The sequence below is a fragment of the Symphodus melops genome (assembly GCF_947650265.1).
Source record: "Symphodus melops genome assembly, chromosome: 4".
In the NCBI taxonomy this organism is placed as follows: domain Eukaryota; kingdom Metazoa; phylum Chordata; class Actinopteri; order Labriformes; family Labridae; genus Symphodus; species Symphodus melops.
In genome coordinates this window covers 2010846-2037699 of record NC_136694.1, presented here as the reverse complement: position 1 = coordinate 2037699, position 26854 = coordinate 2010846, and the positions used below count along the sequence as shown (strand labels likewise).

Sequence of the window (26854 nt, the reverse complement as noted above, 5' to 3'; positions counted from 1 at the left end):
GATTCAAACAATCTGTGGAGCTATTCATGCATGGCTCTGTTTACTCTGTGCTGCTGGAGCACAGCAACACTGGGTGACACAGCTGTCTCTTACTGTAGCACTTTAGGAAGACTGCAGCTCTTACAGACAGAGAGCAGGGAGATTAAGAGACGGTCTGTACTTCGAATCCGGAGTGGGGTCGTTTCGATGAGTCTCTGTCACAGCGTCTCTGTGTAATTTATATGCACAAGGGCCATTGGTGCAGCTCATGAGGCGTGGGCAAGAATGCCAGGGAGGCGTGTGATTGGTTCATCAGATACATACCTCATGGCAGACATTGGTCAAAGTTTTTTTAAGTCTTACAAACTAATACAGATGACAGATTTTTTTTGTTCCCTTTTCAGAGAACCTGAGGACCTAAAGACAATTTTAACCAAAATCTTAAAAAGCTGTAACAGGAGGAAATTACAAACCCTGCCGTTAAGTTCATTTTTCATTTCACTACATTTTATAGTTTTATTTGAAATTGAATCACTTTTGTGCATATATTTTTACAATAATGGTTAAAATACACATTTTAAATTGTTATAGTTTTTCTGGTTTTTATCTCACACTCACACATCGTCCACGTAGGTTTTTAATCTACGTTTTACTCGGTGTTGTGCACGTTAAACACTCTTCCAGATTTATTTTAAAATCCATGTTTGATAAGCGGAACCCTTCTTGCTGGACTCTTTTCCCCTCAATACCCGGACAGGATTAAAGGCCGGACAGATTCCGTTGACATTGCAGAGCAGGAGGAGGAGGAGGAGGCGTTAGTGTTACCAAAGCTGAAGGTTTGAACCTGAAGGGAGCCGCGCTTCAGTGGCAGCCCGCTTCCTCGCTCTCATACCGGGACTCTGTGTGCAGTCATGTACCGGCGGCCGCTGCAGGTCACCGTCAGAAACCTCGTAACCGCGTCCGCGTGCAGAGCCGCGAAAGGAAAGGTAATTACGTGACGACTAGCGTTAGCCTAAGCTAAGCTAATAGGATCCCAGCTAAGTGAACTTACGTCACACGCCGTAACCATAGACAACGGTTAAAACTGTTGATGATAACATGGAGACATTAAACATTTTAAGTGTTTTGTTAAACCAGAACTAAAAAAAACATTAAAGAGTCTTTTATATGTGAGTTACCTGTCAGGTGAACTCAACAATATACGTTAACAGTTCATAAACGTTACCATAGGTCAACGTAAACTGACGTAAATAGTAAAAGAAAAAACCCCAAAAGGAACAAAATAGTTTCTCTATGTAATTATTTTACATTTTGTAATTAGGCATAAACGAGGTTTGACGTAAACTAACGTACATGCGTACCCCCCATACATACAAGTCTTCAATGTAAATGCAGAATGAACTGATCAGGGTCTAAACTCTGCTTCAGACTTGATGATGATCCGTCAGATTGGTGGATAAAACACCCAGGTATTCAAACTTTTAGGGTTTGTCCTGGTTCAACATGAGGGGGTACTTTTACTACCTTGTGCACTGTTCATACTTTTGGACGACCCTGGGTTTGCCAGATATGAGAGCAGTTATCAGGTGAACAGGTGTTGCAGCGATGGAAGCGGGCAGTGGAACTGCTTCAGATAGAAGTGATTGTACCCGAGCTAAAAAGCCTCTGCATGTTTCTAATAAGCTCCAGCAGCAGAAAGCTGCTCAAACTAGGATCAATGTTGGAGATGAAACATGGAGAGAGGTTAGAACGCAGAAAGCTTTACAGACACATGCAGAGCTGGCTAAACACTGAAGCTACAGTGTCTCTACATGCAGAGCTGGCTAAACGCTGAAGCTACAGTGTCTCTACATGCAGAGCTGGCTAAACACTGAAGCTACAGTGTCCACCACATGCAGAGCTGGCTAGACACTGAAGCTACAGTGTCCACCACATGCAGAGCTGGCTAAACACTGAAGCTACACTGTCCACCACATGCAGAGCTGGCTAAACACTGAAGCTACAGTGTCCACCACATGCAGAGCTGGCTAAACACTGAAGCTACAGTGTCCACCACATGGTGACCTGTGTGAGCATCCACTCAAGAGAGGAGGGGGCGGAGCCAGACAGCTCTCTTTAAGGATTAGAGTTCAGACTGTAGTATGCTACAGATGCTTTTTGTCTGATGTCGATGCGTGACACGATCTGTTCAATGATTGGCTGGTTGAAACGCCGTCCGAAAAGTTGAAAGAGTTTCAATGAGAAGCGCTCAGAGCAGTCGTACAAAAAAAAGCCTTCAAACTGTCTCTCAGCCAAACCTTTAAAAACTTTCCAGACTTTTACAACATGACAGACGTTAGAACATTTTTTATAACACTCGATTTCATGTTGCTGTTTTGTGTGACTTGCAGGTCCACACGCTGCTCTCAGGCTGCATTTGGTCTCCTCAGCTTTTAGACACCTTTTTAAACAGACACTTGTTGTTGTTGAGAATCAAAGGCACCCCGCCCAAGACGACCGAGGAGTCCTGAAATGCATGAACACTTGACTTCATGTTGACTTGCTTTGGAAGAGAACTCGTAGCGTGACTTTAAATGAAGAGGACTCACTGCTGTAGCCTGATTTGTCATTTTGGTTGTCAATAGTGATTTAATCTGAGGTCAGATGTGCCGATTCTGTCGATGTTGACTCTCTCTTCTGTCTCCCTCCAGGTGTTAGACCAGGAAGCCTGTCTTGCCAGAGCTTTAGTAGCTTGTCAGCTGGCCAGAGTCCCCTCCCCCTGTTTGACACCATGTCGCTCACTGCACGTGAACACACAGGTAAGACAACTTTACACAAACGGACAAACACTTTCTGAACACACGCACGATGAACTTCACGCCCGCTGCAGGCCTGCTTGTTCCTACACTACCTGACAATAGTGCATTTATTAAAATGGAAAAGCCGATAATTTAGAAAACTCGATCAAGTTAATTAGACGCTCCTTTTTTTTAAGGTTTATTTTGGGCATTTTTCAAGCCTTTATTGTAGAGGAGGACAGTGGATAGGGTAGGAAATCGGGGAGAGAGAGTGGGGACAGACATGCGGGAAAGACGCCACAGGCCGGACGTAAACCGGGGCCGCCCGCGCTAGCACTATAGCGTCAATACATGGGATCGCGCACACTGCCACTGCGCCACCAGCGACCCTATTAGACGCTCCTAACGTGAAACACACAACCCAGCGTTCACCCTATTATTATTTTTTTGTTGTTGTTTTGGAGGGGGACCAGCTTCACTATGATCACACCTTTTCTCCTCTGTATCTTCGTCCGCAAGACTCGCCGGCTTGAATGGCATCCAGGCGATGAATTGTATCCCCCTTTGCAAAACTCACCCGAGTCTTCTCATTGGCTGGAGGCCAACACGGCCATTCCTCGCCCAGAAGCTTTAATAAAGAGCATTAAATAAAGCTCTAATGAAATCAGCTAAAAAAAATGCATGTTTGTACTGGTGAGCCTTGAAAGAGGATTTAGCAGAAAGTCCAAAATCAGCGAGACAAAAACCCTTTGCCTGTTGATGCACACTGAGCGGGCAGAGCGGGCCATGCTGTAATCCAGCGCTGTTTTTAGCAATTAGCATCATCATCAGTGCAGAAAATATGTCATGGAAAAACTCAGGCAGAGAAGTTAGTGAAGTCCTTTGAAAGCCAAACTCCTGCGAGCACTAATGAAGGGTAAGCGGGGTCATGGTGGCTGTAATAAACCTGTCAAAGCATGAAGACAACATGCAGCTTAGAATAGGTCAGTGTATTAATTTACTCAACAGCTGCACGGTCAGTAAAGGCCACGCTCCCCAGGTGTGTGTTGTCATACTGAAGCTGTGTGTGCTGTTGTTTTAATGAGCCTCATGCAGTCTGTACACACAGAACATGAAGCTTATTTGAAAAGTCGTTTCTTCAGAGGTTGCGTCACATCTGTCGAGACCGTTTTTTTCTTTTCTCTTTAAACTCCCCCTTCACGTTCTTTTCCGAGCTTTTATCTCGACCTTCGACCCCTTCGTCTGTCTCCTCCTCTCCTCACTGTGTTTTTCTCTCCTCAGCTGTACAGCGTGAAGGAGACGCCGCAGCACACGGAGGAAGAGGTCGGGGCCTTCACCAAGCTCATTGAGGCCATCGGCTTCACCGGACCTCTAAAATACAACAAATGGGTGAGCTGAGAAAGAGCACACATCTAAATACAGGATCATGTATGTTGACATGAAGTGAGCTGCAGAGCACATATCTACCGTAAATTCCGTACTATTGAGCGCACCTGGATATAAGCCGCACCGGCTAAAAATAAGTAAATAAATGTATTTGTACATATATAAGCCGCACTTGATTATAAGCCGCAGGTGTCCACGCTATAACAAGAGCTATTTACACAGACGTAGGCTACCGGTAACATCCGCAAATACTGTAGCGTCCGTACGAACGTTAAAGGACGACGAGAGCGTTCAAATAATAACTTTTAATAACCCGATCACTGTCGGCCGTGACCACGCCGTTTACAGCAGAGAACAACACATAACCTGCCGTAACAATCCAACTCTCTCCCCCAGCGTTCTCTCATACAGCCACTCAACACGTTCTCGCTGGTGCATTCACTGACTCTCCACATAATCGGAATTATGAACACATTATCAACTACTGACTTTACAACATGAACCGTTACAATACGAAGCCTAGCCGACGGTGTCTGTAACACGGCTGATGAAAAAGATGAACGTAATATATTTAACAAGAAAAAGTCCATCCATTCACTGCCTCAGAATGACTTCATTACTCACTTCCTCAGTCTCTGTTGTCGCTGTCAGTGTCATCTTAACGTGCAGCAGCTCTGTTAGCTTCTTTGACAGCCAGGTCGATCGCCTTTAACTTGAAAGCTGCATCATATGTATTTCTCCGTGTGTTTTCCATGATGAGGGTGCGTGCATGAAGCGCAAAATGACTGATATTAAGATCCGACGTGACGAAGTCAAATGTTTTTGCGGCAGAAGCTCATTGTCCCCCAAGAAAAATCCATGCATTAGTCGCACCGGAGTAGAAGCCGCAGTGCTCGAAGTGTGAGAAAAAAGTAGCGGCTTATAGTCCGGAATTTACGGTAAATACATGATCATGTATGTTGACATGAAGTGAGCTGCAGGGGGGTTGATGGTGGAGACTAGTAAAGGCCGACAGACTGTCTGTGGATATGCTCACATCAGCTGACCGTCGTGACATAACTCGATTTATTCACCAGTCAGTTGTGTTACACTATCACTTCTCTTCCACCAGCAGAGGGCGCTGTACGTATCGCAACAAGCATCACTCTGCAGAGTGGGACGTGGTGACACGTGGACGCTCTTGTCTTCATTTTATATCTTTTCTTAAAGTGTTTGTCTGTATCGCTCTCGAACCTCTGCATCAAAGACAGATATCAGCCCGTCCATGGATCACATTTTTCCTCTTCCCAATATCGATATCGGTATCCAGAATGTAACGGGCCCTGTGATTGGTGGAAGGAGAGGAGGGAGGGGACGTGCACCAGAGAAGGAAACAGATCAAGTCGAGTTTATTCATCACATTTCATGGGACAGAAGGTGCTTTCAAACAGCACTGTGCTGTTGTTGTGTTGTTTTAAAGGTCAAGAAGCTGTCAGTCACTGCGTGTGTTCACCACAGCGAGATGTTAGATCAGTTCAATTCAACGCGTCGAGGACAAGAGCTGATTGGTTAGCTCTCTGTAGATGATCTTCACTCTGCGATGCACTTTAACCCAGCGTGAAGAAATAAACTCAAAGATCACGTGTGACTCGAGCATTTCCAAAAACCACCTGTGCACTTTTTCCTTTGGTGCATCAGCACGTCACAGAATCAAGGCAGCCGTGTACGCAGGATTACTTCCACCTGACCTGCGTGAAGTTAAAGAGAGAGATCATGACGGGACACATTTTAATATGTACAGCCTCAGACAGACAGCTTCACCTTTAGGCTTTATTGAACCTGTCAGCTGAGTAAAAACATGTCAACACCCCGAGGGGAGCACGGCGGAGACGCAGAGGAACAGGGTTAAAGGTCGGGGAAGATATGGAGGAGTGTGTCGAGTTATTTAAAGTCTAATAACCCAGTTAATACTTTCTAAAGTAGGATTCAACAACAACAAATGTCTGTTCTCACTGCTCCCGTCCCACAGAGACGAGGACGAGCGAGCAGAGCGCTGCTGTCGCTCAGCGTTTAGAGGACAGTTACATGACTCCAGTGTGTGTGTGTGTGTGTGTGTGTGTGTGTGTGTGTGTGTGTGTGTGTGTGTGTGTGTGTGTGTGTGTGTGTGTGTGTGTGTGTGTGTGTGTGTGTGTGTGTGTGTGTGTGTGTGTGTGTGTGTGTGTGTGTGTGTGTGTGTGTGTGTGTGTGTGTGTGTGTGTGTGTGTGTGTGTGTGTGTGTGTGTGTGTGTGTGTGTGTGTGTGTGTGTGGACAGAGGAGCTTTGACCTCCCAGCAGGGGGCTTTAAATACAAGCAGTGATCCTAGAACACGCCTCACAGCATGAGGGAGACGTTTGACTCGTTACATAATGTTTACAGAGAAGGCCTTCTCTTTCATTCGTACGAACACAAGAAAGCCGTAAACATGACGTAAGAAGCATGGCTGCATGCCTGACGACAGGAAGTCCTACAGAAACCCCAAGGAGCCTTAAAACAACGTGTAGCTGTTGGGAGCAGATACAAACCTCATCTGTGTTTGGACTAAAGGCCGAGCTAAAGAGAGAGAGAGCAGCAGGGAGCTCCACGGAGTCTCAGGATGCTTTGCATTTCTCTCCCTCCCTGATTCACATGTCCATCGACTGTCCTGTCTCTGGAATAAAGACAAAAAATGAATGGACCAGTGCAGCGTGTCAGGGCGCGGTCCATCTGTACCGTGCCGCACTCGAGCACGCCTGGACCCCCGCTGTGCCACTCCAGTCACACTGCATCAGGATGAACGTCCTGTACAGGAAGTCGTCCAGCACATGCGTCTGCACGTGGGAGAATCTAGTTTTCAAGAACGTCTGCACAGCGAGGGCGTGAAAGCGTTGACACCGCACTGTGGCGCCGCCGGCGTCGTACGGCATTGAACTCTTCCTGTTGGTGACGTTCCAGCTGGCCGTAGTGCGACAGCTTCAACTGGTACCATTATCGACGGCCTCACCACACAAAGGTTGTTGTCATGGTAACATCCAAACAGTGAAATGAGAATCTTCAGGTCGCGGACGCCACACGGACGTCAGGTGTAAGGTAACGGAGGGCGATAGTTTGACGTCTTGGTTCCTAACAGAACGGCGTTAGTGTGGAAAAACATGTTGTGTTGCATCATGCGTGGACTTGTTACGGCCTGTGGATTGTTAACGCGTCCATAAATCAATAAAGTTATTAAAAGCTGCGTGCCCATTAGTCTGTTGGCAGGTCGGGTATTATTCAGAACGCCAAACGTTGATTTAAGTCATAAAAAGGCGGTTAATATGGTTCAGGGTTGTGACTGTTATTTGCTTCACGCCCTCGTAGTGAAAATGTTTCCAAGAAGTCACACATGAGCGGAGCGTAAACCTTCACAGCTGCACAGCGACGTTTGGTGAGCTTGATGGTTTTTCACTGAGGTGGCGTGCGTGCACAGGAATGTGTGTGTCGTCACGTCGTGTAGCGCTTGGCGACGCGTTGGCCCCGGGCAGAGTTTGGCAGCGGCGCTCGCACGTCTCTGACCCTCGTGTGCTGTTTTCTCAGAGGCTCGTGTTGACGTCTGTAGTTTGGATTTCTTCACGGAGTCGTTGAAGTTAATTTGTGTAGCTTTAACGTGTCAGCATGCCAACGCCGCCGCCGCTGCTGCGAGCATCACGGATGGAATCAGAGGTGCACACTATCAAGAGATGTAAGACAAGGGGGGGGGGCAGACACACACACACACACTCTCTCTCACAATATTGTAGTTCTTCTGTGATCTTGTAGTTCTTCCTGTGATCTTGTAGTTCTTCCTGTGATCTTGTAGTTCTTCCTGTGATCTTGTAGTTCTCTTGTGATCTTGTAGTTCTTCCAGTGATCTTGTAGTTCTCCTGTGATCTTGTAGTTCTTCCAGTGATCTCGTAGTTCTTCCATTGATCTTGTAGTTCTCCTGTGATCTCGTAGTTCTTCCAGTGATCTTGTAGTTCTCCTGTGATCTTGTAGTTCTTTCTGTGATCTTGTAGTTCTGTGATCTTGTAGTTCTTCCTGTGATCTTGTAGTTCTTCCTGTGATCTTGTAGTTCTTCTGTGATCTTGTAGTTCTTCTGTGGTCTTGTAGTTCTTCCTGTGATTTTGTAGTTCTTCCTGTGATCTTGTAGTTCTTCCTGTGATCTTGTAGTTCTTCCTGTGATCTTGTAGTTCTTCCTGTGATCTTGTAGTTCTTCCTGTGATCTTGTAGTTCTCATGTGATCTTGTAGTTCTTCTGTGATCTTGTAGTTTTTTTACATCACAGGAAAGAATCAGTGCTGGTTATTCTCCAAGGTTCATTAATGTCGGCTGTACTGCAGGAGCCCTTCAGCTTTCTTCAATCCTGCAGGTCCACATACTGATCGCTGCTAATCAATGAACATGTTAACCTGTATGATTGATTTCCCTCTTCTTCTTGTGACCACAGAAAATCAAGATCGCTGCTTTGCGGATGTACACGTGCTGCGTAGAGAGAATCAACTACGACGACTTCTTTGAAAGTAAGTGTCAAACAAACCTCACGACAAGAATCAGTCTGTACACACGATCAGGAGAAAGTCCAGGCTAACGTGATCACACGCACGCACGCACACACACACACACACACACACACACACACACACACTCTGCTGATGATCCAAACTCTGGACGTCTCGGCGCTGGTCGGCGTTCCAGTCGACATGGGTTTGATTGGCGTTCAGGGACGCTGTCACCGCCTCCCTGACACTTTTATGAGACACTTAGTAGCCTGGCACACGGAGACAAACGTGAAGGCTAATATTACACACTCACACACACACACACACACACACACACACACACACACACAGACTTGCAGCTGCATTAAAATCAGTGATGTAACAACAATGTGGTGCAGGAACAGATGAGACGAGTTAATGCTGCCTGTTTGTTTCAGAATGCTCGCTCCCCGACACACTCAACTCCTGGTTCTTGATAGCCCAGTTACACGTTTGGTGAGTCTCTCACACACACACACACACACACACACCTTACTCCTTCACTGTCCGTGATCCTGTGTCTCTGTCACCGTTTTCACCTCTGTCTTGTTTGTTAATGTCGTCCTTCAGGATGTGTTTGGTTCGGATGCGTCAGGAGGGCCGAGCGGGGAAGTACATGTGTCGCTACATCGTGCACTCCATGTGGGAGGACGTGGAGCAGAGGAGCAAAATCCTGGGGGTACGTTCTGTTCCTGTACGTCTTTCATACATCACAGCTTCACGGCGACCGGACGGGTCGTTCTGCAGAATGAAGGCCTTCAGATCGTATGGCAGCATTCCCAGCATGAACACATACTGTACATGACACTGCTCGTAAAGCTCCATGTACAGCTCCATGTACAGCATGCCTAACTATAGCACACTCAGCCTGATGTCTGTTTGTCTGCACATAACACGAGTGAGCCTGTCTAACTCCTGCTGCACTCGTCACACAACATCACGAGCATGAAGTGAAGCCACAGCAGCACATGAACATGCAGCGTGTTAAATAAATGATGCAACACTGAACACAGCGATGACGTTGCATGCTGCACAGGATGCAGCTTTTATTTTTTGGTAATTAGAAGTTTGACGTCAGCGTGTCAGCAGTCCTCAAGCAGAGAGTTGAGCCAAACTCCCCGGGGAGCGAGCCTGGCTGCGGGCGCCGCGTCCGCGTCAGCAGAGCAGCTCCAGGAAGTGTCGCTCGCTGACATCACAGAGCTTAACCTTGGCTCCGCTCGCACGCCGCTCTCAGACGACTTCCTCACACGTACATGATCCTGGAGTTAACTCAGGAACTGTTAGCGAGGAGCCGAGGACAGTGACTTTATCTAATCAGAGCTGGCCGCTGACGGCGGTGTCAGGGTCTCTCTGTCTGCAGCAGAAACTTCCTCTCGGACTTGTTGGTGATTTTAACCAAACAGGATGGTTGAACTGCAGCCGTCCATGTACCAGCTCACTCTGTGTAGTGTGACAGAAAGAGGTCGGAGATGACAAATTACAGAGGTGTGTGTGGTGTGTGTGTGTTTTCACAGCTGTGGACGTGAACTTTTGGCGGTACATGTGTGTACCTGCACGAGCCGACACACGTGACTGAAAGTTACAAAAATAAATTTAAAAAGTCATCAACGCGACCCCCAACAAACACCGCCACATAAAGTCACAGCGCTGTCTGAAGTGTAATCCAATCACCAGGCAGTAACCCATGGCAACCAATCCGTCCATCTGCAGAACATAAATCTTTAGTCACTCGGCGCTTTTAAATCCAGAATTCTTCAAATATGTTTATGACGAGCGACAGCACGGAGACTCTTCACATCCTTAGTTTGACTTTATACACTTTTATAAACCAGAGAAAGGAACAACAGGCCGGATTTGAACCCAGTCCGCCCGCCTCAAAGACAACAGCAGCCGTCATATTTCAACCAAGAGCGGCCACGAGCGAAGGAGCGAGAACGCCGTCCGAGCTGCAACAAACACATGGACAGAATAGTCAGAATAAGATCACCATGACGATGAACTTTAGTGACACGCCGAGGTCGTCATGGTGACACGAGGGTCGAGACGTGCAGAGAAAGTTTGGTCGACTCGCTTCTGTCTCGCCACACGCCAAGGCCAACAGAACGGAGAAAAAGAGAGAGAGAGAGCGCAGGAAGGACGAGCGAGTCAGCAGACGGATGGTCGAGCTGCACGCTGGAACAACACGTTGTTGTGGCGGTGACGTTGTCCGTGTTGAGGAAGCACGCTGATGAAGCAGAGCAGGAGCTGATCAGACCTGCTCTCAGCTTTCATGCTAATGATGCTAATGATGCTAAAGATGCTAAAGAGCAGAGAAAACGGAGGTCATTCTCTCCGTGTTCCTAATCACCGCCGTCACCTGAAGTCCAAAACAAAGTCTCAGTTTCCTTTTTTTCTCAGCTCTGACTCGGAGGACGGTCGCTGGTCTTTGACTCATCTGTTCTGTCTCTGTAGATCGACGCCATACACAGGAAGGAGGCGACTAAAGCCATGACGGAGACGTTCTACGCCGCCATATTTGGATACGATGAGGTGAGACACTCTGGAGAAAATCTGCTTTTAAGTTCGATTCCTTCAGTGTCTACAGGAAGCAAACGGGCAGATGTTTACAAGTCTGATTCATAGAGAAACAATAAGTGTGTGTGTGTGTGTGTGTGTGTGTGTGTGTGTGTGTGTGTGTGTGTGTGTGTGTGTGTGTGTGTGTGTGTGTGTGTGTGTGTGTGTGTGTGTGTGTGTGTGTGTGTGTGTGTGTGTGTGTGTGTGTGTGTGTGTGTGTGTGTGTGTGTGTGTGTGTGTGTGTGTGTGTGTGTGTGTGTGTGTTGCAGGGAATCCTGTCTGAAGACTCTGTGCTGGCAGCAGCTCTGTGGAGAAACCTCTTCAACCGTGACTGTGAAGACCCCAGACAGCTGGAGCTCATGGTGGAGTACGTCCGCAAACAGGTGAGCTCGCCGTCTGTCCCACGCTTTATTTTAGAACAAGGTGAAGAACGCCGTCTTCCTTGTCCTCGCCTCTCGTCCACCTGCAGCCCCACACACTGCTCTGCTTTAAATGGTGGACGGTCTCGGTGTTGCTTCCTGGCGTACGGATGGCGAGCAGCGTGTCCGCCTTGAAGGTAGCAGAGAGAAGGTGACGGACGACGTCAGAGCGTGCTAACAGGAAGTTTAACATGTTAACATCGCTGTTTTCATCGACTCTCGTGACGTTTTGTGTCTTTTTTAAAATAAAAGCAGGAAGTGAAGTGACCTCGGAAGAACTGTATCGTACGTTGAGTTTATCGTTCCGTCTTTAGCTAAGCCCGCTCTTCCTTCTCACTCCTCCTTTAAACACGACGGTTTCATCTTTCTGCTGACTCAGCAGAAAGAAGTCACATCCATCACGTCGAGTTTCTCCTCAGGACTCCTTCAGCCACGCTGCTGACTGAACCTTCAATAAGTGTGAAGTTTAGTCTCTGCTGCAGCGTCAGAACACACACACACACACACACACACACACACACACACACACACACACACACACACACACACACACACACACACGCACGCACACACACACGGGTGCAGGTGTGTTAAAGGTCATGGCAGCAGTGTCCAACTTAATAAGTAAATGCAAAGAGCTCCCTGTGTGAGCGCGTCTTACATCAGAGAACAAACAAATGACACACTTCCCTGTGTGTGTGTGTGTGTGTGTGTGTTCTCTGTTCTGAGTTGCACAACATGTAAATACACAAAAACTAGTTTTTTCCAGGTTAATTGTTTTTGTGCCTGTACATGTGTAACTCATCAAACTGCTGTTACTGTAAACACACACACACACACACACACACACACACACACACACACTCCAGCTAGCAGGACGTTTCCCCTCAAATGGAGGAATCAAGTCGGCCACATCTCGTGTTTACAGACTCCGAATACAAAGATCCTCACCTGCTGTGATGCTTCAGCTCGTTGCTCCGCCTCCTTTTGTTTGCGTGTTCCCTCTTAGAGCTCAGCCGGGTCTTTAAAGGAGGCCTGATGTTTGTATCAGATATCAAACTGATCAATAATTGACATAAATAACATGAATGACAGAAGTGTTCCCTCTGTTCAGATGCAGTACATCGACGCTCTGGACGGCGAGGACCTGCTGCTGACTGGAGAGGTGAAGTGGCGCCCTCTGGTGGAGGAGAATGCTCAGAGCATCCTGAAGGTGGCCACACCCACATATAACGACACGGGACTGTGAGACGGAGACACGGACTCCTGTCCCCCCCCCCTTATAATCATGTGACCCGTTCCCCTCCTCTGTCTTTATCATTTAAAGAGGGATTTTAAATCTGACATTAAGTCGCCTTTTCTTTTTTTTCTTTCTTTCTTTCTCGTTGACCCAAAAACCCATTTTTGTCGTCCTCGTCCCTCCAGGAGTTTGTTTGAGGAGGTCCAGTGTAGTCGGGATAGACGATCAGGGAGGTTCCTCTCTCACCACCCTGCTCTTAATCTCATCATGACTCGATAAAACAAGCCAAAAACCAGAGTATGCCCCTCATCATCATCATCATCATCATCCTCCGTCATCATCGTCCTGTCGGTTTTTAGAGTTCGTCAAACTGTTGAGGGAGAAACACAAACACGACGCACCGTATTTATATTTCCTCGTAGGTTCACCGACGTCACTCTGCTGTATTTATAGTTTAGCTCCATGTTTCCGCTCTCCTTCTGTCCTTCACTGTTTCACTCTTCATCATGGAGTCAGGCTTTAGAAGGGAATGTCTCAGCTGCTTGTCTCTCTTTTCACCCATAATGCTCTCAGACCCCAACAGGAAGCCGAGCTCTTAAAGGCGCATGTGTCGTCAGTGCTTTAAAAAAAAACACGAAAAGATTTGTTTTGTTTTTAAAAATACAACTAATAAAATGTTCTGTGTGAAAAATACCTGACTTATTGTTTTCTTCTTTCACTACTCGATGTGACGCGACAGATACAACTCGTAAAGGACCAATCAGAGAGCTGCTCTCTTCCTCTGTGATCAATCAGCCAATCGGAGAGCTGCTCTCCTCCTCTGTGATCATGAAGGAAACCTGCTGTGTTGAAGCTTCTCTTCAACAATGCAGCAGCCAGTATGTCCTCCTTCTAACTTTAGATTCTGCTCCTGAATGCTCTGGATTTGATTGGACCAGAGAAGGTAGGCGGGGCTTTGAAGGCCGTTTTGGACGCCCCTGGGTTTGTCAGATATGAGAGCAGTTATCAGGTCAACAGGTGTTGCAGCGATGGAAGCGGGCAGTGGAACTGCTTCAGATAGAAGTGATTGTACCCGAGCTAAAAAGCCTCTGCATGTTTCTAATAAGCTCCAGCAGCAGAAAGCTGCTCAAACTAGGATCAATGTTGGAGATGAAACATGGAGAGAGGTTAGAACGCAGAAAGCTTTACAGACCCATGCAGAGCTGGATAAACACTGAAGCTACAGTGTCCACCACATGCAGAGCTGGCTAAACACTGAAGCTACAGTGTCTCTACATGCAGAGCTGGATAAACACTGAAGCTACAGTGTCCACCACATGCAGAGCTGGCTAAACACTGAAGCTACAGTGTCCACCACATGCAGAGCTGGATAAACACTGAAGCTACAGTGTCCACCACATGCAGAGCTGGCTAAACACTGAAGCTACAGTGTCCACCACATGCAGAGCTGGCTAAACACTGAAGCTACAGCGTCCACCACATGCTGACCTGTTTATGGCTTTTATTAAGCTTGTTTTAATGGGCAAACAGAAGCTCCACTCCGTGTGTTTGATAAAGAACAGACAGAGTGCTGAAGCGCTGCACTGATGCTGCAGAGGGCGCCATACTCCACTCCATGCTGAGGCGTCTGTCAGACTGCATCTTAAAGGCTGCAGGACGGAGAGATCAGAGATCAGTCTTTTTATGAGAGTGTGAGGAGAGAGTTGACCGGTCGTGTCATCAAGACGAGTTTTGTTGGATCATGGTGACGTGACGTCGACGGCATCCTTGAAGCTTTGCAGCTCTTCTTCATGTTCAGACCTCCAAACAAACAGATTCGTCTTCCGGTGAGCTTTTCAAACTGTCTGCTCGTCGTGTCCTCACCGCGCTCGAGCTTTCACAGGAAGTAGTGTTTGAACAGCCTACATGATTGTAAGTGAAGTACAGCATGAACATCGGTGCTGCCTTGAATAAACGGTTCTTTAGATGAACTCCAGGAAATGAGGAAAAAGGTCCTCGGGTCAGACTTCCCTTGGTCAGCTGACTGCAGACTTCCCTTGGTCAGCTGACTGCAGACTTCCCTTGGTCAGCTGACTGCAGACTCCGGTCTGTGCAGCTGAAAGGCCACGAAGAAGAGACGCGAGAGGAACTCTAATCTGGACCTGACACAAAAAGAGATCCATATGAATGTGTTCTGACAAACTCGGGGGCGATTCTACTGTCTGTTGGGGCCCTAAGAAAAGGTTCACTGGGGGCCATTTTACTTTATTTTCCTTCATTGACTTCAGAATAATTCTGTCACGCCAAGCGGGTCGATGTGGCACATTTCCTGCTGCTGCTGCGAAATGTGCACGATTTGAGGCAACGCTGTCGATGAGTTTAAAGTTTGTCAGCTGCTGGGGTAGGGGCCCCCCCTGCTGGCCTGGGGTAGGGCCCCCCCCTGCTGGCCTGGGTAGGGGCCCCCCCTGCTGGCCTGGGGTAGGGGCCCCCCCTGCTGGCCTGGGCCCCCCTGCTGGCCTGGGGGGCCCCGAGCAACGCCTCTGAACACACTCATGTTGCTTTATGTCTCCATCTGAAAAAAAGACAAAAACAGGAGATCACTGCACAGAGCCTGTTTTTGTTTATTTTTATTATTATAATCTGTGATCATGACTCTGCACTTTATCTGCTTTATCTCTGAGTTCAGTTGTTGTTGCTCGTGACGTTAAAAAAAATATTTGCAAAGAACACTCTTGAGTCCTTTCATTCTTTTACTGCAGTCGAGCTTGTCGTTTGGAGGCGTGTGAGGCAGTCAGATGAAGCTGAATATACTCGTCTATGAGAGACAGACGAGTGGGGAGTGAGAAGAGACAGGTGTGAGGTGAGACCGTGTGTTTGGAAACACCAACGTGAAAACAAAACAGGCGACATAGAAGAGACGTGTTTGAGACGAGAGTGCTCGTCTGATTGTCAGTGGAAACATCGTCTGACCTTCAGCAGCTCCTCTCTGGTCACACTGAGTCATCTCAGCGAGGAGCGTCTTTGTTTCCATGTTCACTGATGGGGGGGAAAAAAAGTTTTATTAGTTTCCTCTCCCGCCCTCCATTAGGTTATTATTAACTCGTTTATTTCTCTTCTTTACTCTCCTGCTGCTCCGTGTTTTTAATCTTCCATCTAAACGATTTTACTCACACTGAAACAAGTGAAATAAAACTGAGCTCATTCCTCATTTTTGATGCAAATTGAAGAGACTCGAGGTGATCTGTAATCGTCATTTCAAAAAGCGAAAACAGGAAGAGGAAGAATACGGATAAATAAACTGTTGTTGTGATAAGAGAAAAGTTTCTCTCTGCTGTCGCTCAACACTTCTAACCGAGCGATGGCAGATGAGACGTTGAACATGCAGCAGCAACATTTATACCACTTAGACACACGCACTGCATCACTGTGCAAACAGGAGCTGTGCAGAAATCCGTGATATGACCACGAGCCCTCATCGCTGCATTACCTGATGTTGTGACGTGCTCAAACACTAAGCTCTAATAAAAATGATTCCAACGCCACGTGCAAGAAACCTGAGAAACCGTTAACAGCTCATAACAGCTGCAGTTAGATTTCTTTTACTACTTCGAGTACACGACTTCAAGGCAGCGACGACGGCGTGCTCATTCAGGCCAAGCGGCCACCTCCAATCGCAGGAGTGCAAAGAAACTGCAGTTCCTGCAGTGTCCACTAGAGGGCGGTCTGCAGAAGCACAGGAAGTCAAAGCCTGTTTTTACAGCAGACATGAACAACAATGAACGTGATTGACAGGTGATGTCACAGTTTGACCGGCAGGTGATATCTGATAGATTAGCTGCCACATTTAGCCTGCGCTGATGAGCAGGGGCTCGTTTCATTTCCTGGTGAGGGGATCTGAACTAGGTCACCCAGCAGGTGTCATTATGGAGGATCCCAGGGTGGCTGAGTCACTTCCTGACATCTGGGTCACGGAGAAGCTGTCACCTGCTGCAGGTCAGTGAGCAGGATGATCAGGATTAAACATCCTGTCTCATCTCTGAAGGAAGAATGAGCAACATGTAAATGTGTGTGTGTGAGTCCTGACTGTCTCCAGTGAGGGAGAAGCTGGAGTCCTGCTGGCTGTGTTGTTGTCAGAGCTGTGTTTACATGGCTCCTCCCCTTGTGTATAAAAGCTGTTTTAGACAGGAAGAAGAACATGGAGGATTGGAGGTGTGTCTCTGGAGGAGGCGTGGCCTAAACAGCAGTTTGTTTTGGTTTCATGCTGGAGCTCAAAGGCGACACCTACTGGATGAAAAAGTCGCACATTCTTCCGAGTCATTTCTGTCTCTGTATGATCCCGGTTCTTATTCGCCCGCTTTGTTTTGTTGTGATCGGTTATATCTCTTCCCACACTCTCAAACAAAACATCATCAGCTGCAGAATTTTTACTGAAACTGAAGGTTTAAAACGTTTCTCATCAGTTTGCATTAAATATCTGAACGTGCGTTATGAGAACATGTTCTTCTAATGTTTGCTGCTGCAGCGTGTTCGAACAGCCTGAAGAATCTCACGCTCCACTGCTTCATAAATCAAAACATTTTGCTGCTCCAGGTGTCTTCACACACACACACACACACACACACACACACACTCAGAGAAAATGGGAAGCCGTTTGTCCCCTTCAGCTGATCATGTGAGAATACTCGAACCTGCTGCAACAAGACTCCTGCAGGTGACATAACGTGTTTTTATCTCTCTGATCAACTTATCCTGAAATAGTTTATTTTTATCCTCCAAGAGGTCAAACAGCTCCAGCGTCCATGTCCCATGTGTCCCCACATCTCCGTCCTGAATGTGTGTGAACGTCGTGCCAGCCATTGACCTCGTGCGGCGTGCGTTGTCGTTTATATGATCGCACGGCGTTCGCCCCGGCATGCACGGAAGATCTCATCTCATCTGTCAACACTAAAAAAAAAACATTTTATAACTTTGGCTCCAGTGCACGGATCTGATCTGAGAGCTGTATTATAACAACAGGTGCATACAGTAACCCTGTTTACTTCACAGCGTTTCATGAAGCAGCTCGTGACTCATGAGGTTTTTTCCACAGACCCTCCTCCTCGCTGTTTTTCCACCTTTTGCTTCTCTTTTTATTTATTTTTAGCTCCGTTTGTTTTCATTGTGTCTTCTTTCTTTCTATTCGTGAAGCTGACTTCACAAATAGTTTTTCTTCACCAGCCTGGCCGTTATTTGTCCCGATGTTTGTGAGGATTCAAACGGCTCGCCCGTCTGTGACCAACATTTGAGTCATGTGTGGACTTTGACACCTCGAGTCTCCTCTCCATGTCTGTGTTCTCTGCTGTTTGTCCTGACCTCGTTTTAATGAGTGTTTAGTGTTTGACTTCTCACCCTTGACACACACACACACACACACACACACACACACACACACACACACACACCACAGTGTTTCTGAACTGTGGGGATGTGTGTGTTGAAGCCTTTAGTGTCGGCGGGCGTGGATGGGCGTGGCTTCTTAGAGTGCTTGTTTTTGGCTTTGTTAGCGGGACACTTTGGAGGTTTGAGTAACGAGTGGATGTTGTTGCCATGTGATGCGTTTCTTTAAAAACTCCTCTCAGCCTCGGCTTAACTCTAGCGCCCCCTAGAGGCTGACTCCAGGAACACAGGAAGTCACGCACACATAACAGGTCTAAATAAATTCAGCACACGCTGAGCTGTGTTCGATGTTGAGAACGATGCGTGTTATCTGTAGTTTGTGGTAGCGTGTAGCTGAGCTGATTGACAGTTGGGCGCCGTGTAACGGTTTGTCAGGAGGCTTAAAACCTCCAGCTCTCAGTCTGTCGTTAGCTTGACTCAAAGTTAGCCTGAGACAGCATTTCCAGCACGGAGACCGCCGCCGATGGGACTCCAGCGCCCCCTGCAGGAACACACGGGGGACTCCAGCGCCCCCTGCAGGGACACACGGGGGACTCCAGCGCCCCCTGCAGGAACACACGGGGGACTCCAGCGCCCCCTGCAGGGACACACGGGGGACTCCACTCAGGCTTCAAACGTTCATATTTACAGTCTGTGTTTTGAATAGCAACATGCTACTAATGTTTTTGTGCATCTGTAGTTTGTCTGCGTGTTTGAGGTGCCCTGGACTTCTATTTCAACTGGGATCATAATCGTTCGATTTTCAAAAATCTTTAAAGGCAAAAACCTGAAAGTTAGGCTGAGACAGCATTTCCAACATGGTGGCTGCTGCTGATGAGACTCCAGCGCCCCCTGCAGGGACTACGAACATCAATGAAAAAATGACATTGAAAATAGGAATAAGAACTTTGGAGGTAAGAAACGTCCACAGTCGGTCATGTTATAGTTGAATGTTCAGCAGAATCAGCACAGAGGATCGTTTGTTTTATAAGAACTGGCTCTCTTGTGTTGCTGATTTCAAACAATCTGAGCCAAAAGCTCTGCTGACTCAACAAGAGCTCTTTTGTTCTTTTCATTTTAATTTCAACCTTCTCTTTCCTCCGAAGGAACAAATTGTCTTTCAGCTGCACTCCGGTCTCGCACGCTGGTTAGCAGCTATAAAGGTTACAGCTCATACCACGGCGCCACTTCATCAGTGCTCGTCTGTCACCGCGTCCGAGCTGTGGGTGGAGAGCGAGAGAGTGAAAGTCTGAAAACATTCACTCAAGAGCAAACAAGTTAGAGAGGACTCTGAGGCCAACAATGAGTCAGCACAGCGGGAGAGAAGGAGCTCGCACGAAGAAGAGAGCAGCACGCTCCCGCTGTCGAGTAGAGCGCCGTTCATTCGAGCGTAAAGCGTGCTGACTTCTCTGCTCTCCTGTAATAGTGAATCTACACCTGACATCACACGTGTCATACCTTCACCTGCACAGCGGGGGGTGACACCCGTCACTTCTCACCGACCACACGGTGTGAGACGAGCAGTAGCACGAAAGACGCCACAGCGTCAGCACGTCACGCCAGAATCTCAGCGCACATGACAAAAAAAAACGCTAAGCTATCCGGCGCCCAAATATTGGGCTTGTCAGGGTCTGTGATTCTGCCCCGTGCTGACTTTTTTCAACTTCCTGCAACAACATCGTCCGAAACATCAACCGAACAAAACCATCGTCTTGTCGTCTGTTCGTTGTGTCGCCTCGTCCTGCCGTCGTTTCTATAAGATCCCGTGTGTCCGCACGCCTTTCTGAGCGGCCTTCGCCTTTACTCTCAGATTTGATTTCCATCGAGACACGATGACTTTACTCCTTTGTTCGAAGCATTTTCACGCCATCATAAAAGAATTGTCGTCTTTATTCCCCTCGCTGACTCTGGCCCTCGTGCTCACGGACGCCGCATGTTTAAGTCCTTTGTGTGCGTTTCATCTGTTACTGTTGTTTATTGTCTGCACACACGAGTCACTCATCAGTGTCTTATAAACAGCGTCTGTAATCCTTCAGTGACGGAGTCATCGATTGTTTCCTGTTTCCAGCAGACAAAGAAGTCAGATCAGAGTTCCTTTTATACCATTCACAGCTCAGACGGCGTGCTCAGGTTCACACTGACCTGCCAGTGTGTGTGTGTGTGTGTGTGTGTGTGTGTGTGTGAGTCTGAAGGAGGTAGGGGTCAGTAGCAGCAGGTCTAACCTGATCTGTCAGGTGTCGGAGGAGGATGCTTCTCTGCTGTCACACAAAGACTCCTCGCTGGAGCTGCTCGATCACTTCTCGTCCGCTCAGAGAGAAACAGGAAACAGGAAGTGCGAGCTGCTCCTGCGCTTTAATCGAACATAAACCTCTTTGAAATGAACGATCTGAGATCAAGGAGCACATGTTGACTTCAGATGTGGAAGATGTTCTGCTTCTCTGTGGCTCCCAGATGGGATGCTTCATTTTCAAACTGCAGGTTTGCAATAAGTAACGTGTGTGTGTGTGTGTGTGTGTGTGTGTGTGTGTGTGTGTGTGTGTGTGTGTGTGTGTGTGTGTGTGTGTGTGTAACACCTCTGAGGGTGCACTGGAGGATGTTCGGCCTTCTGTCGGCCATCTTTGGACACATTTACAAAGTCTGAAACTTCAACCAACCTTCACTTTATGTCTCCTCACTCTGCAGCAAACAGCTCTAATATGCCTTTATGATACACTCTCTCTCTCTCTCACACACACACACACTCACACACACACACACACACACACACACACACACACACACAGGAAGGGAGGGAGGATTATCATCTCAGACTGGTTTGCCTGCAGCTGCTTGTACAGGACAGACGACCAGACCTGCTGATGCAGCAGCTCCTGATGACATAACACACACACACACACACACACACACACACACACACACACACACACACACACACACACACACACTCATGGTAGAGAATAATGAGAGAAGAACAGGAATGAGTATTTTTAAATGTTATTTAGTGATCATAATCTCCTTCACGCTGAGCAGGAACATGAATAACATCGTGCTCATAAAGACTTAAAGACCTTTTGTAAGAGCTGCACAAGAATCCCGTGTTTTCACAGTTTGGCCCTGAGATTGACAGCTGGCCTCTAAAGTATTTGATTGGCATCCAAAAGTGGGCGTCGACGAGCGGTGACTTTGAGTCGGAGCTTAGTGAAATATCCGGGGCGACGCACGAGATGATGAGGAGGAAGATTTTAATTTATCAGGAACTCAGAGAAGGAAGCTGAAATGAAACGTCAACTTTATCCAACCCTCCACGAATCTCAACATTTGTTTTCCTGCTCTTATTATTTAATCCTCTTCTGTAGTTCATGGACCAGGAGTGTTAAAAAATAAAATACTTAATAAAAGTTACTGTTGAGGTCAAAAAGCTGCAGCAGCACAAATTAGACCGACGCTGTTCGGCTTGTGGCGTTCCTCAAGGTCACCGAGAAACACATGGCACACAGCGCTTTCGTACTTCCTCTGGTTAAACGTGGCGTGCGATGGGTTTCTTGGTGACCTTGAGGAACGCCACTCTCCGTGCACCGTGGTCGTCGATGAAGCTGGGCCAGTAAATCCCGTCGTCGTGACGGTGTTTCTTGTTATATGATCGACGACCTCTGTGCGACCTCTGTGCGACCTCTGTGCGACCTCTGTGCGACCTCTGCGGTGTCGTGAGGAGTATGTTGTCGATAGTATCTTTAATCCCAGACTCAGAAGTCTCCTTGATTATGTTTGTGGGTGTAAATTCTTCTGTTTCAGCTCAAGAGGCTGGAAGGAACTTTCCAGAATATCCTGGTCGGAGCCGAAAACACTCGGACTGTCTGCAGAACCGCCGACCTCTCTGAAACCTCTCTGGCTCACATCCTGCACACGTGGACTTTGAGACGCTGCGTCGGGACATTATCGGCGCTCAGTGGACAACTTAACTGTTGCACGACCCAGTGAGATTCAAACAGTACTCTCCTAACTTTTATTATTACTGAGCCGATCATCACAACCAGGACTCAAAGAGCGGCCTGTGATTGGCGAGACCGCACGGCGTCCTGACTTTGAAAACGTCCCTGGCGGTTTTGTCCAGCGGTGAAGAAGTGTCCCCCGTCGTCCTCAAACAGACTTCAGATCAGACGCTGCACCTCTGGATGTGAAGTGTGAAACCGGTTCTTCTTGTCTCGCTGCTGTTTTTAACGCCGCCCGCAGCAGTGACCCTCCTCTCACCTGACGTCTGTCACGAATCATCTCCTGCATCACGCTCGTCTGTTGCCTCCTCCAGCAGAGGAAAGTTACAAACACTTAGTCTTTTTACTAAACCTCCTGAATCTGACTACCATACTTCACTTTGTTTGTTTTTTGTCCATTTTATCGTGTAGTTTTGGAAACGAATGCTGAAAGTGGTTTTATTGATTTTATTTTTTTTTTAAATGATGAATAAAATTAAATATCTGGATTCACCTGGAGCAGCAGGTGTTAACAAGTTATTCAATCTGAAATCAGATCGTGTTCTTATCCTCGAGATCTGAGCGTCGTTCAGATGTCTTGAGAGATATTTTCAGGAGTGCAGAAGTGAAAACAGCTTTATTGAGTGTTTTTATTTTTTAATATAATTTACTCTGCACGCCGTCGGACCACGATGACGTACAGCTTGAACTTTGATCCGATCAGACGGCATTCTGCCTACGACAGTAAAAGTTATTAGATAGATAGATAGATAGATAGATAGATAGATAGATACTTTATTACAACCTCTCATTGTAACTTCACTTATCTGTGTTCACATTTTATTTCACCTCGTTTTCCCGTCAATCGTTTTTATGGAGGCCTCGTTTTATTTATGGCGTTCATCGTGACGAGTCAATATCTGGAGAAAACAACAGAGAGGAAGGAAGGTGTCACGATGATCGACATTCTTACCGAGTGTTTTAACTTTGAGAGCAAAGAGGATCCTCTTTTCTTTGTTGCTGTTTCTCGTGGTCGTCGTGATTTATTGTATCATTTACAAGTTTAGTCTTTAGTGTTTCCTGTTTTATTTTGACGTTTTCCTCCCTCTCTCCCGCGTCCTGTGTTTCCTCTTGGCCCTGTGTGTCAGTTTGGATTGGTCTCAGCTTTTAACACGCGGTCCACAAATTGAGTAGACAGGTACTTTTAAAAAAGGCAGCTTTTCTGTCTCCTTTGGGAGGCAAACTGTACGAAAACAAAGAAGGATGTTCAAAGAAACGCTTTTTCTCGCACTACGCCATCGTACGCTGCAACTCTATCAATCTTTATGTTTCCATAACAAAAAACCGCGGCCGGTCGCCAGAGCGTGCCACCAGCGCCACTTCGCTCGGCTCCATTTCAGAAGCACGGCGAGTCTATTTTTTAAACGTGGATCGGAGGGTCGAAGCAGATTCTCCTCCTCGTCTTCTTATGCGAACATTCAAACTTCAGACGCGTTTGAATGTTATATCGGAGTCATGAGAAGATTAGATAAGTTTCCTGCTGACAGACCCGACTCGCCAGTTTCAGCACAAACACTCCTGGAAGTCGTTTCCACGAACGCTGTGACTCAAGAAAGGTGATTTCCCCGTCAGCGCTCTGACGGCTGACTCACTCAACAAACACAAACACGTGAATGTGAATCTGTAATGAGTACACCTGAAAACAGGAAGTCACGCCTTATAAGGGCATTACTTCAGTGTTTGAGTTCTTGTTGAACTTAAAGCTCCTGTGAGGAGTTTTTAGCTGGTTACAAAACAGACTGAAATGAATATTTTTTCCGATACAGTTCTTTCTTTGTTTGCAGGGGCTGCAGGGGGTGGTAGGTGTCAAACAAAGGGAAAAACTACAAACTCCCCAAACAAACAACAAACAAACCCTTTATTTCAACATTTTAAACTGCAAAGATTGGCATTGAGAGATCCTTTTTAACTGTTTGAAACAAGCAGATGCTCAGATCAGAACTTATTCGTCCACAGGGGGGCGCCAAAATCATCCCGGATCAACAATTCCGTACAGTTGCTTTAATCATATGGACAGAAGCCTCTCCGTTTGCATGTTGTCCGGCTTCCTCTTCTTCGGTTACCTGCTGACTCTAAAGTGTCCGTAGCTGTGAATGTGAGTGTGGTTGTCTGTCTCTAGATCTCAGCCCTGTGATTGGCTGGTAGCGGAACTATCCCGGTGGGATCGGCTCCAGCCCTCCACGACTCTGAACGGGAAAAAAACTGTATCGATAATGGATGAATTGAGTATGTAGATTCCACCAGCAGGGGGCGCTAAGTGAAAACAAGAAAAAAAGACGATATCAAGGCTGGCGGGGAATCATGGGAGTGATTCTCTCTGCTACTCAACCCGTCCCCCCCACAAAGACGACCGGTGAAACCGACCTGAGGAAGAGAGCGAATGTATCCGAGTCTAATTTACGTGGAGATTTTATCACACAGTCAGTGTTTTTTTTTTTATTATCAGGTTGTGAAATAGTCGAACTGGTGCTTCTAGTTTCTTAAATATTTTCTTGACATGTTCAATGTCAACAAAAGGCTTTTACTCGCCTGCATTACAAACTAGACTAAAGATGGCACGTCAAGCTTTAATGTCTTCTGTGAGTGTTGAAGGATCCGAGGACGCCTTCATGTCACATGGTTTATTTTCACTTATGTGCAGCGGCTGCTTCACAAACATTTCATTTTGTCTCATTGGTCTGCAGATTGTTTGACTTTTGCACCATCTGTAATCGGCTCTGCAGACTGCGTGAGTGAATTACCCAGCGTTCATAGCATCTGTAGGAGGGGTCCTCAGTTGGCGGACTCTGGTCTGGATCTGGACCCAAACGTAATGAAATACGGACCAAGACAGACATCAATATTCCAATTTTGTGTCCAATCACGTATCTATCCCATGTCCAATTCAAATGTCCTATCAGCTGTAGTTTAACGTCACCATGGCAACTCACTGTGGTCGTGAGTGCTTTTTACTTTTCTACTGCAGGAAGTTAGTTTGAAGTTGGATAATTTGGCAGACGTTCGCTCTGCTTCGCTCCGGGTCACATCGAACTGACTTCACCGCGGTCACACAGGTACGTGGTCAGATATCTGAATGGTACCTGTTCTGAAATGAGCGGGCCAGACTCAGAATCAGAATCAGGAGTACTCTGTGAATCTCCGTGGTGACACTCAGTTGTTACAGTTGATGCCGTGTGAAATACAAAAACCATGAAGCGTTCACATCCTGCTGAATAAATGAAATAAAGGTGCAGAGAGATGAATACATGAAGCAATGTGTGTTGAACAATAGAGACATTGCACAAGCAGAGTTTCACACAACAGGCTGAAAATGCAGCGCTCACATATCTGAACCATCTTTTGTTCCTATAACCTGTGTGATGTCACTGAAGTCTGTCTGTGGCCTACTTTAGCTGAGCCGAATGCAAACATCAGGTTTGTCTGCAGCTTTAATAGCGTTTCCTTATCGTACTGTCCACAAAGCTAAAGCACACATGAACCTGCCGGTCCAGAGTGAACGCTTTTATTTAAACCCATGTTACAATAAGTGTCTCCACAGAGCAGCCTGCTTTACTTATCCAAACACAGAGTGATGATGTCAAACAGGAGCTCATGCAGCTGCACCTCACCCCGCTGGGTAAACATGAAGTCACGTGTTGACATGAACTGCTCGCGGATGTTTACCGCCGCTTTACGGACGTCCAAGCCTTCCCAGTTCCACTCACACAGAGAGAACCTGTTCTTCCTCTCTGTCTCCTCTTATCGCGTATTACCGTGAACGTTTGACCCCGCCGGGCCACATTAACCCAGAAAAACTATTGAGGGCAGCGATATCAGAAACAATCTCCATTTATCTATTCATGTAGTGGTGCTGCCCAGGGGAGCCGAGGAACAGAAGCTTCCAGTCTCTGACGGAGACACGGAGCACATTTCTCTCCAACATGTGAGAGAACCCAGTTTGATCTGATTATTATATGCTCCTAGCTTGAGCACTTTAAACTCCCGCTGGTTCCAAGCAGCAACCTGTGGAAGTGCAAAATCCTGCATTTCCTCGAATCTCAAATCCAGAATCAACTTTATTAGCCCGGTATGTTTGAACACATCAGGAGTTTGACTTCAGTCAGCTGTGCTCTCTCTGTACAAATAAACATGAGATCAGAAGATTTAGATAAAAATATAAACCGGTGATGAAAGACTAACTGCTTAAAGGCTGAAGTTATGATTTTACAGTATAAACATGTCGACAGTCTGGACTTCTTCTGAGCGCTGTCGTCGTGATGGCTGCCGTTAGCAGAACGTTTCTCTCGCTGTTGTCTGTGATTCAGAGTTTTTGGCGTTGCTCTGCTAACTGTGTGTATTTACAGCGAGGTGACGTTCGTGCAGCTATTCCGTCTTTTTGCAGCTCGTTTGCAGCGTTTCTAGGCTTTTGATTTGGACTTTGCATCGTGTCTGAATTTGCAGCCGGGTTCTTTCTGATTGAAACCACTTCCTCTGTAGCCGCTGACGGCGATCCTACTTTCTGCTGAACTTGTACCAGAATACGTCAAACGAG

At 46.9% G+C, this 26854-nt stretch overlaps 1 protein-coding gene across 1 annotated transcript; it reads left to right on the top strand.

Annotated features, from left to right (window-relative positions):
- The first annotated feature begins 720 nt into the window (after positions 1 to 720).
- On the top strand, positions 721 to 13193 carry uqcc1 (ubiquinol-cytochrome c reductase complex assembly factor 1). The gene is made up of 9 exons (XM_079341928.1): positions 721 to 965; positions 2670 to 2777; positions 4038 to 4145; positions 8599 to 8671; positions 9088 to 9145; positions 9260 to 9368; positions 11141 to 11218; positions 11512 to 11625; positions 12776 to 13193. The coding sequence occupies exons 1-9, from the start codon at positions 891 to 893 to the stop codon at positions 12908 to 12910; spliced, it is 858 nt and encodes a 285-aa protein (XP_079198054.1). The 5' UTR covers positions 721 to 890; the 3' UTR covers positions 12911 to 13193.
- Positions 13194 to 26854: the final 13661 nt, after the last annotated feature.